Source organism: Liolophura sinensis, chromosome 3, assembly GCF_032854445.1.
Source record: "Liolophura sinensis isolate JHLJ2023 chromosome 3, CUHK_Ljap_v2, whole genome shotgun sequence".
NCBI lineage: Eukaryota > Metazoa > Mollusca > Polyplacophora > Chitonida > Chitonidae > Liolophura > Liolophura sinensis.
This window is the reverse complement of record NC_088297.1, coordinates 21,483,489-21,494,525: the sequence shown is the minus strand read 5'-3', so window position 1 is coordinate 21,494,525 and position 11,037 is coordinate 21,483,489. Positions and strand designations below refer to the sequence as shown.

General features: G+C 38.9%; 1 protein-coding gene across 1 annotated transcript in view; it reads right to left on the bottom strand.

Moving 5' to 3' along the window:
- Positions 1–4,149: 4,149 nt before the first annotated feature.
- Positions 4,150–11,037, bottom strand: part of LOC135463465 (structural maintenance of chromosomes flexible hinge domain-containing protein 1-like) — a 70,091-nt gene continuing 63,203 nt past the window's right edge. The window contains 5 exon segments of the mRNA XM_064740723.1: positions 4,150–5,783; positions 6,495–6,656; positions 7,746–7,917; positions 8,460–8,530; positions 10,740–10,852. Coding sequence (XP_064596793.1) covers positions 5,479–5,783; positions 6,495–6,656; positions 7,746–7,917; positions 8,460–8,530; positions 10,740–10,852 — 823 coding nt within the window. The 3' untranslated portion in view covers positions 4,150–5,478.

The window sequence follows — 11,037 nt, the reverse complement described above, 5'->3', positions numbered from 1 at the left end:
CCAAAATCTGGCCCATTTTGGCAACGAAAACCGAGCTCAATTAGGCAAAGAAAACATAAATCATGAGCAAAACAAGTTTACTTGGCAAAACTTTGTGGACAATTCCACAAAGCAGTTTCTGACATGTCAACATTTAAAATCTCATCCACAGTGCCTAATTTTTGCTGCTTTGAGTTAAAATGTTGATAAATTTATCTTAAAATGACGTTTATGAGGTGGTCTAAATGGTAATTTTCTTGGTCCCAAAAATAAGCTCTAAAAATATGTTTTTAATTTTGACTTACATCCGAAATGGCTTAGTGGAATCGGCCTCTAGTACATTAACATCATACAGTAGCAGACTCGCCCCTTAAGGTCTAGACATACAAACTTCTGAAGACGCAACTCTACGGCTATTTACAGGTTTATTTTCTTTAACAAACTGTGAATACATCAGGAACATAAAACCAATGAAGAAATACACCACACAGTTGATGTTGATGACTCAAGCATGACTGGTAAACACACACAAAACACTGAAACTTTGATATACAAATACATACGTACTAACAACTTTTTGTTGTACGTTTTACTTATTGATTGATGTACTCAGATGATTTGCGTACTCGAGAATATTTCACTTGCTCACTTTCACTTCATATATGACATTAGTTAATTTTATGGATGGTTGAAACCGGAGTATCTGGTGAACTCCTGACCTTTCGCAAGCAACTTACAAACTTTCCTACAAGTGAAGCATTGAGATTCTCACATATTTCACCTGCAGTGTATGCTAGGTATAAATGTCATATTGATGAGCGCCAAGGAATATCCAACAAAATTCATGCAAGACTACATGAATGCTATGGATTGAATATCGCCATTAAAGTTCTCTGAGTGATTCCGAAGTCAATTCTGACTGAAGTCAAAATTTGAAATTCGATTTTAGAGCTTATTTTTAGGACCTAAGAGCTTGTTAGACAAACTCGTAAATGTGGTTTTAAGATAAACGTGTCAAAATTTCAACTTCCAGTAACAAAAACTAAGCATTGTGAAGAAGCTTTAAATTTTGGCTTAAGTCAGAAATGACTTTGTGAAATCAGCCCCAGACCCAGTGATCACGAAGCAATCTTAGACTTATGTCAAAATTACAGTTGTTAAACTTTGTATCTTCATTTCCGATATTTTAGCTGAAATTTGTTTTACAACAACTTACCCAGAATTTACGTTGTCAAGCAATATTTTGACCTTGATACATCCGAAATAACAATTTTAAAGTGATCTGAAATTTGGTGGCTAAGATCGCTTCGTGATGCCTGGCCCTGTGTACACTGGAGGTCATGGAAAATTCAATGGCCAAGGCTGGGATTACCCAACAACGCCATTTCCTTGACGATTAAAACACAAATGTCTCAACCATATGGTCTTAATCTGTCTCAATTTGAAGAAATGGCCTTTGTTTATTGCAACGTAAATTTATTTCTACATTTAAAGGGATACATAATCTTCTCTGATTACCTCTCACATCAGCCAATAAGAATCGATTCTGGGTCCCTTCAACTTTACAAACAAGATACAATCATATTTAATTCTATGGATCATTTCAGCTTCAAATGTGTTCATTTTCAACATTTAAATTTGACTTAAACAATAAGAAATATGATCATATTGAGTTCTACGATAGCCACGCAAAACCCTATTCAATTCCATGTTTAGCTTTAGTCATATAAAACTATATTAAGTTCAGTCACAATATAGAATGCAAACCCAAGATAATGACACTTCCTGGACCCCAATGCCTAAAAATAAACCACACACATTATCAAATTCCAAATAATATACTGAATTTCAGGAGTTAGTTGTCTTCAAGCATATTAAAATTAAGCAAGGCTTAAATCTAATACTAGTCTCATACTACATGCACTACAAAATAAAGAACACTTTTGTCTGGACTAATGTTAATTCCAGGCTTAAGTCCTAATACACTTTAGTCTGGACTGATGTTAATTCCAGGCTTAAGTCCTAATACACTTTAGTCTGGACTAATGTTAATTGCAGGCTTAAGTCCTAATACACTTTAGTTTTGACTAATGTTAATTGCAGGCTTCAGTCCCAAAACACTTTAGTCTGGACTGATGTTAATTTCAGGCTTAAGCCCTAATTCACTTTTGAACACCTGGGCCAGCACAAGAACAATGTTGATGATATTTTATTTAGAACAAACCCAAGATTGTGAGTTTTTTCAATAAAAACACCAAAAATATAGAAACAAAGAGCACTAATTAAATTTCAATTTTCACCACTTTCAGAGGCCAGCAGAGAAAACTTGAAACAAATATATACACAAATATTACATGTGAATACACAAATATTACATGTGAATACACATATTGTGTAATTGTGTATTATGTTGGATCAATGTGTATCTTGTCCTAATCTGATGTCGAATGCTCATAAAGGTAAAAGCAGACGGCCACAGAACTGATGGAAGTAACTCTTGCAGCTAAAAAAATTTGGAGGGTCGGCATTTTCCGAGACAAGACAAAACCTAAATCTGATAGGCCTACATTCGCCAGTTTTTCAAAAGTGTATTAAAGATAGGTCAGAATTCCATCATAATACCAGTCTCATCCTAATACAAAGTAAATGCCACTTTGGACTAAAGTTTATCCCAAGCTTTAGTAATAATACACTTTTGAACAACTGGGTCCAGGAGCACTACCTTTAAAATAAATACAAAAATTCCGCATTTAAATTTTGGTCAAAAACATACATCTTCCATAATGACCATTCTGGCCTATTCATGTACGTGTCACCTCAGAGTTCATAAATACTAATACGAGTTTTTTCCTTGGGAGAAAACTGGAGGTAGCTATTAGGCGAGAGGCTCCTGGGTCATCACCCTGCACTAGCGAGCTAACCAACTGAATCATTGAGGCCCCAGGCTGACTTAAAGTTCCCTTTTCAGTCAAAGTAAACCCCAAAATGAAGCATGCTTCCTTGAAAATGTGACCTCATACCTATCAAGCAACTTTAGAAACAAGTTAAGTGAAAAATTGTAGGTTCTTTAAAAAGCACCTCCCACAAGAGGAAAAGAACTCAGAATGTGGTTGGCACATTGTTTTGCAGTGAAGAATCAGCGTGCAAACTTTAAAACTTTTGAGAGCAAAATATTTTCCTTGTGGCTGGGTTTGATTTTATTTGAGGTAACTGTTAAGACGTTCGATACACACTGGCCAGTTTTACTACAGGTTTGCAGCACAAATCTGAACAGCTCGTAACATAGCAAATTGTGAAGAATAACTATAAAACAATGTCATGTTAACATGATGAGATATATGTATGTTTGATTTTGAATATAGCCTTATAGAACCAAATTTTCGGCGAAAATTCTGTTAGCAGAACCATACTCCTGTCTTTACACGCACCAATGACGCTCAGCCTTTCATAACCATGTTGAAAACGAAATCATATTGGTCTACACATTTCCTTTGAACTGAATAGCAGGAAAATGTCGAAATGCAAGTCATGCCACAGAAATCTAATCAGCATCCACTTAATTAGGCTATATGTATCACCATGTATCCATAACTCTTCGACCGTTTTGACAAAATGGTCTGCTGGGTACCACCACGTGACACATCCAGATTGTGTGAAGTTTTGTGGGACCAGTTTGACCAGTAAACCCACAATTCCCATCGCTAATGTTCACTTCATCAAAGCCAATACTCAGTTTAATTAAGGAAGCTCAATCAGCAGTACTTGGTGTAGTATTACATGTAAATTCTATATAACTTCATATTGCTTGAATAAGTGAGCAATCATCATATTGCTATTTACCATTTACAGCAAGGTATATATATATGTGTGTGTGTGCGTGTGTGCACACGTACGTGTATACATATGTATGTATATATATATATATATATATATATATACACACACACACATACAGATTATTTGACACTTAAATCATAAATTATACTTCAAGTAAAAGAAAGCTAACTATGAAGATAATAATACAAAGAAATTGAAAACTATGCGTAAAAATACTTTCATTTATTTTTTCATACTTTTTTGGAGACTGTTGAAAGACATTTAAATATATGAAATCTATGGTGGGCTTTATGAGCCATACTGTCGGCATCTAGGAACTCTGATGTCACATCACCCTTTTTTCCCCAGATGTTCACCAGAAGGAAGAAATTTGGGAGAACATTATTTCGGTAATTTTTTTTACCAAAAAAGGGTCATTCCAACATTCAGTGTCATGATTTGAACTGGATGAACTTCCTGTGTGGTCAGAGTTCCTGACCTCTGATGATATGTTCCATAAAGCCTAGCTTAGAATTCAGATGTTTCAGCGCCTTTAACTCTTTTCACAAAAAATAAATGAGAGAATATTTATGCTTAGTTTTAAGTGGTCTATTTAGTGATGCCTACTTCGATTTTAGAGGTCTTTTCAGATAAAATGTCATATGATTCAACTCGACCTGTCGTACTGCTATGATTCCATCCGCTGATGGTCGTACAATTTTAAAACTGACCGGCATAAACATAACAACAAAGTACAACTTCAGCTGGATAGCATCGTTATTTTGCATATATGAGCACTTAAGACCCGATGCAACAGTCACGTTAACCGGAGTTGGGTCTTTAGCTCACATGCATGCCGAGCTTACAGGGAAACTCTCATGGCTAAAACTCTATAATCTGTAAGTCAGAATTCTCTTTAGCTCAAATTCATTCAGCAATAACTGATCCTCCGGTATTTTCACAATTACCCCACAGCTTGCACTGCTTGCAAGAGTTTGAAATAAGATCACCATATTATTAATGTTACATACACATGTAAAGAAAAAAAACATTACTGCTTTCAGTTTCATTCACCACACTAAGAACTATTTACTTGCACATATTATTTATAGCACTTTTCTTTTGTTCTCACACTGATTTTAATAATATAGAACATGAAATTCACACCAGACATTGTTTTAGTATAAATTGAATAGAAACAGGTGATCATGCAACTATTTACATCTTCAGCTTTACAGTAAAATGTCAAAAATACTGTTCAAAATTAAAATGCTCACAACATCTTGCATTGACTGGTTAACCACACAGATAAATCTAATTGGCTAAACACACAGCTTACTCTGATTGGCTAATCACATAGCTCAATCTGATTGGCTAGCCGCACATCTCAATCTGATTGGCTGCCCATATAGCTTAATTTGATTTGTTAAACCAACAGGGTTAATAACGTGATACGTTAACAACACCAATCATGAATGCATATGACAGAAAAAATATAGCACCAAAGATAACAAGACTTGCTGCCAAAAGCAAGATCTCCTGCCATCCTGTCAGACAAGATGGGCTTGTTCACTGCCTGTGTCATATTTTTTTAATACTCCACATTACCAGCCTGGGATCAAACCATTTCCTGAACAGAGGAACGTTCGATAGAAGAATGTAAGCATTTCTTTGCAACGAAACTCATGGTGTCCGTTTCCGTTTTCTAGGGTCGGTCAACCTTGGAGACGTTGCAATACGACGACTCTGTCGCCGAGGCGTGTTCTGCTCAGAGTTCCCGTTGACAGCAGCTACGTTGGAAGTTGATTGTGATGGTGTCATAGATGTACCACGTGGAGACATTCGCAGCCTTTTGCTGGGACTAGGTTCTACCTCCTGGACACTGTGTGTAGTTTGCACTGGTGTTGGCGTCGTGGTTTGCTGCATGGATCTTGGTCGTGGCCTTGAGGGTGGTGACATTCCTGTTGAGAGGCGAGACTGGCTCATACCTAAAATACAACAGTTATCACTCTTCATATCACATTAGTATGCATTTACCAAATGTTAATACTCAAGGCCTTAGAGGTCAATCTGCTGCTGCGAGAACAACACTTTAGGTGACTGAGCCAGCCAGGGCCTGCTCTACCAATATCAAACTGCCTAGCTTGGACCTGAAGAGGCATTACTTGCATTTTGAGGGTTTAAATGTTGCTTCCAACATTTGGGTCCTACTAAAGACTAAAGTCTTACTAAACACTAAAGATTTAACAGCAGCAGACTGGTCCTAATGTGGATATATTTGCTGCCTCACTAAAATGCTATGAGACACCCATACAGTATGCGCACACCAGACATGACGCCCCCAACCATTCATATTAATATGGGTCATTCACTTGACATGGGCCAGAAGGTAAAATGACATGGACTTTTTGCAGGTTGTTGCAACTATTGTGAATTTGCACTACTGAAATTCTTCAACCTTTTCACATGTTTGCACAGTGTTTATTCAAGCATATTTTGAAGGCATTATTTTGTGAGGATTGATAAAATGACACTTTTGTGAAGCCCTGGAATTGGTCAATTCAACCAATGTAGTTTTGTCTCCAAAATCAAATTAAAAATTGGCATAAACTGTACCAAAAGTTGCTCTTTAATATGCCAAAAACTTGAGGAATTATGGGGGTTGTTTATTTATTAGACCGTACACTCTGATCACTCACCAAACAGTTTCTTCTCGATGTTGGTCAATTGTTTCTCCACCTCTTTACATTCTTGATACTTAGACTTCATCTCTGGGGCAGACTTACACTGCTGCTGCTCCTCCAGCTCCTGTCTGGCTGCCTGATGTTTGCTCTGGGCTTCTTTATACGCCTCTAAAAGCTCTGGGCAACAACAACATAAAACAATGACATATACATATTGTAACTCAGTGGACAGCAGTGATTTCCCTAAGCTGGGTTTGACCTTAATGTTAATCCATGACTAGGTTACCCATTTTACTTAATTGAGCTGATCTTAGAGAAGTGTTTAGAGGTTTGCTTCCAAGCTTAACTTCTAAAGATTTGTTTATTTGATTAGTGTTTTATGTCATACTCAAGAATATTTTGCTTATATGGCCTGAATTATGGTGGGAAGAAGCTGGGCAGAGCCCAGGGGAAATTCATGACCATCCGCACGCTTCTGGCAGACCCTCCCATGTATGGCCATAGAGGAAGCCAGCATGAGCTAGACTTGAACTCACAGCGATCAAGACAACCACGGAAATGGATGAACACAAGTCGTAACACATGATCACCTCAGTATCTATGTAGCCCGCCAAAAATTAAAACTGCACATGGAAAACAATTGGAGGAATAGCCCAGAAACGAATACATCCAGACAGCTGGAGAGACAGACAACATAACATGAGCTGCATAATGGCAGGTGTATAAAAATCAAAGCTTCAAGCGGGAAGACAGCTTTCACATTATATAAACATGGAGCATAGTTTAACAGATTCCCCCTGAAACCAATGAATGATTAGGTGAACAACAAGTTCCTTCTGCCTTTCATTACAGAGGCTCAAACCTCTCGATCTCCACAGACCAGTCCTTTACATGCCATGCCATCATTGCTTTTTTATTGTTTGATTGTTATTTAACGTTAAGCTCCAGATATTCTCACTTATACAATGGCAGCCTGCATCTCAAATTATGGCTGGGTGGTTCCCCGAGTAAACCTTGGACCTCCGGAAAGTTATGCTGGCAAAGTTGATATGCATGATATTGGTGGAAAACAACTTGTATCTAAAGAACACCAAATATGGTCACGTGACGGAGAGCCATTTACTGCTTATTGCCACAAAGTCCCTGAGAACAAAGTAAACAGAAGAACCTTAAAAATTCCTCGACCGGGAATGGTATTGAACTTGTTACCTGTCACCTAGTAACTTGCTATAACTGAATATTAACAAAGTTACAGTTTAGCCTCACCTATCTGGGAACAGATGCTGGAATACTGGGCAGGTAGGGGCTCTCCAAACACAGCCCCCCTCAGCTTCTCTATGGGCAGGGCACGATTCATCAGACCCCCAAATTTACCGTTACTACGGATACGGTCCCCATCACGGGTAAGGATGGTGGGGCAATGGGTGAACTTCACAACCTGGAGATACCAGAATCACTTGTCATTTGACTTCTTCAAGGCTGGATTGATTCAGTACAGGAGGAGGATGGAGAGAAATCCAAGCACAAGTTACGTTTACATTTCAGGGGTCAAATCAAGGTCTTCAGAGTGGACCAAAACTGAGGTCATGAAATATGATTAACAGGCGTGATAGATTCCATTTAAAGACACTGCAAAACAGCACGGAAGTGAATATTTCAGTTATGCGTATGACAAGTGTGATGACCTGGGCTCAATGTTATGTCATCATTTTTATTTTGTGCTCCTAAAACCGAGTGAATGACCAAACATTTTGGCCTAAAACATTTCGACAGAAGCACACAAAGGCCTCAAAAAGATACTTTTAGGTTCTTCTGAAAACTCTTTATGTGGTCCTACAATCAAATGGAATCAACATAAAATGTTTGACTGGAAAAATGATAATCAACTTCAGCTGAAATACAGGACCCTGGTGAGATAAGAAAGCACTCATCTATGCACTGTGTCTGTGGTAAGATCTGTGGAGGATTTAGGGCTCTCACCTCTTGTCTGTAATTTGTGGCATCCTCAATGGTGTCCAGTATGAGGACCTCGCCTAGAAGCATACCAAACACTGTAACAGAGAAAAGGATTTTTCAGCACTATTACCCTCATTCTTCAACCTTTTCGCATATGACAGAGCAACCTTCAGCGCAATTTATGCACATTCTTAATTTGATTTTGGAGACAAAACTACATTGGTGGGATTGGCCAGTTTCAAGGCTTCATAAAAAGTGCAATTTTACCAGTTTATATACAATAATGCCTCCAAAATATGCTTAAACAAACACCTTGCAAACATGCGAAAAAGGTGAACAATTACAACAAAAGTAGACTATTTGTAAAACACGAAATGTATCCTTGTCTGGACACAGTATAGACTTGAGAGGGTATGTATAAACCGTGACCCATCTAGAACCGCAGCATTATGAAGGTTTGCTCTTGCAGCTTTCATTCATCATGGCTGCAAATATGACACAATGCACGCTGTAAAAACAAAGAGGACATACTGTATAATCAACACATAGCTACTCCAGTGTAAAGACCTGTATGTCTTCAAAGCTGGGTAGAAACACCCTGAATTCCTTTCCCAACTTGTAAAAAACTGTATCATTGTATTAAAACCACTGTTGTTACACGAGAGGTCAAGTGACATGGTGGTTTGACAAGGCTGATACGTTGTGAGGGCGGGGTCGGGGTCGGGGTCGGGGGGAGAGGAAACTGAGCATCCAATAACCCAAGATATATTAGGCCCCTGACTCAATAATCCACACGTTTGATTTTTTTGTTTTTTTTTTTGTTTTGATTGGTGTTTTACGCCGTACTCAAGAATGTTTCACTTATATGACGACGGCCAGCATTATGGTGGGTGGAAACCCACGGCCATATGCAGGTTGCTGCAGACCTTCCCACGCACGGCCGGAGAGGAAGCCAGCATGAGCTGAACTCACAGCGACCGCATTGGTAAGAGACTCCTGGGTCATTACGCTGCCCTAGCGCGCTAACCAACTGAGCCACGGAGGCCCCCCCACACGTTTGAATTCATTGTGTTGGGACTACAGCTTGTTACACTCGATGAGTGGGAATCAGTACTGGCGTGTGTTTTAATGGAATGAGTGAGTGAGTGAGTGAGTGCTTATGGTTAAATGCTGTACTTAGCAATTTTTCAGTCATATGACGACGAAGTCCTTAGAGTGCATGTAATGTGTTGCAGGACGGATTTCCACTACTCCTTTATCTAGTGAGACGACTTAACGAAGGCCAGTAAGCCTTTCGCCTGTGCTATTACACTGATGTGGATCAACCAGTCCTTGCATTATCCCCTTAATGATGAACGCCAAACGAGGAAGTTACAACTTCTTCCTTTAAAGTCTAAGGTTTGACCTTGGATCTACCATGTCCTGAAGCAGACGCTCTACCAACTGTGCTATCAGGGCTGGTTTTTATGGAATGCATTTTGATCACCTGGATACCTATGGGGTTGGGCACATCATTTACAATTCCAGTACTAGACCAGCAGTCATGTATAAAATATTACGGAGAACTTACCTGGATTATACTGTCTATGGATTTTGATGAAATTGCAATCGTGGCTTCCTTTTCCGAGTGTGTTCAGTTACAGTAAGTATTTGTGACAAGGATTGAACGAAAATGCCCGCACCAGTGTGGAATAAGGTTCTTTGTGAAAACTTTAGGTACAGTCTGAACTATAGTACCTGTAGTATATGTATTCCTCGACGGATAATGAACGGCATTTTTTTGGTTCGTTTTGTTTTGTTTTTGTTGTTTTTTTGTTGTTGTTGCACTAGTAGTTCAGCAGACATTGATCAATGACTGATAGCAGAGGAGAATAAGCTGCAGGCGATCATGCGTGACGGGTAGCAGGCACAGCTATACAGGTGAGTGGTTGGGTCAAGGAGCTACAATCCGCTTAGTTTGTGTAAACACAAATCAGCCAACCCCTTTGGCGGCGTTCTCAGAAGTTTAAATACCTGGGCGTTGGGGTGGGGATATTCGGGAGTGTCCGAATTTCTAGAGTGTCCGAGATTTTGGAAGAATTATGGTATATACAAATCTTCAGGTGTATTCAGTATAATATGTTTAATTTTAGGAAGTATCAGCTAAATTTTACATGTATTTATGTCTTTACACCCCATATCTGTAGCAAAGCAGCCTCTTTCCCATTAGTAGTCTTAAGCATACCTACCAATTCTTCACCTATCCACTGCCTGTTCCCATGCCCTCCCCAGCTTTACTTCATGTACCATCACACGAAAGATTACCTGTCTTACACTCCTCTTCTCTTTCAGGGAGGGTGAACTCCAGCATGTTTCGGGCATACACAGGGTTACCACTGGGGCACCAGTTGGGCATGTGACGTACGTGAGGCAACGGTCTGAGGAAGTAAAATGCCAGCTGGAATCACTGAGATAAAATTTATTAATTTATTTATGTTGTAATCCAGAGGATTAGACGACTACATTACTACAGCCAGCATTACAGCGGGACACTGACACAAGCGGGACACTGACACAAGATTAATTTATTAATCTAATTGATGTTTTACACTGTACTTAAGAA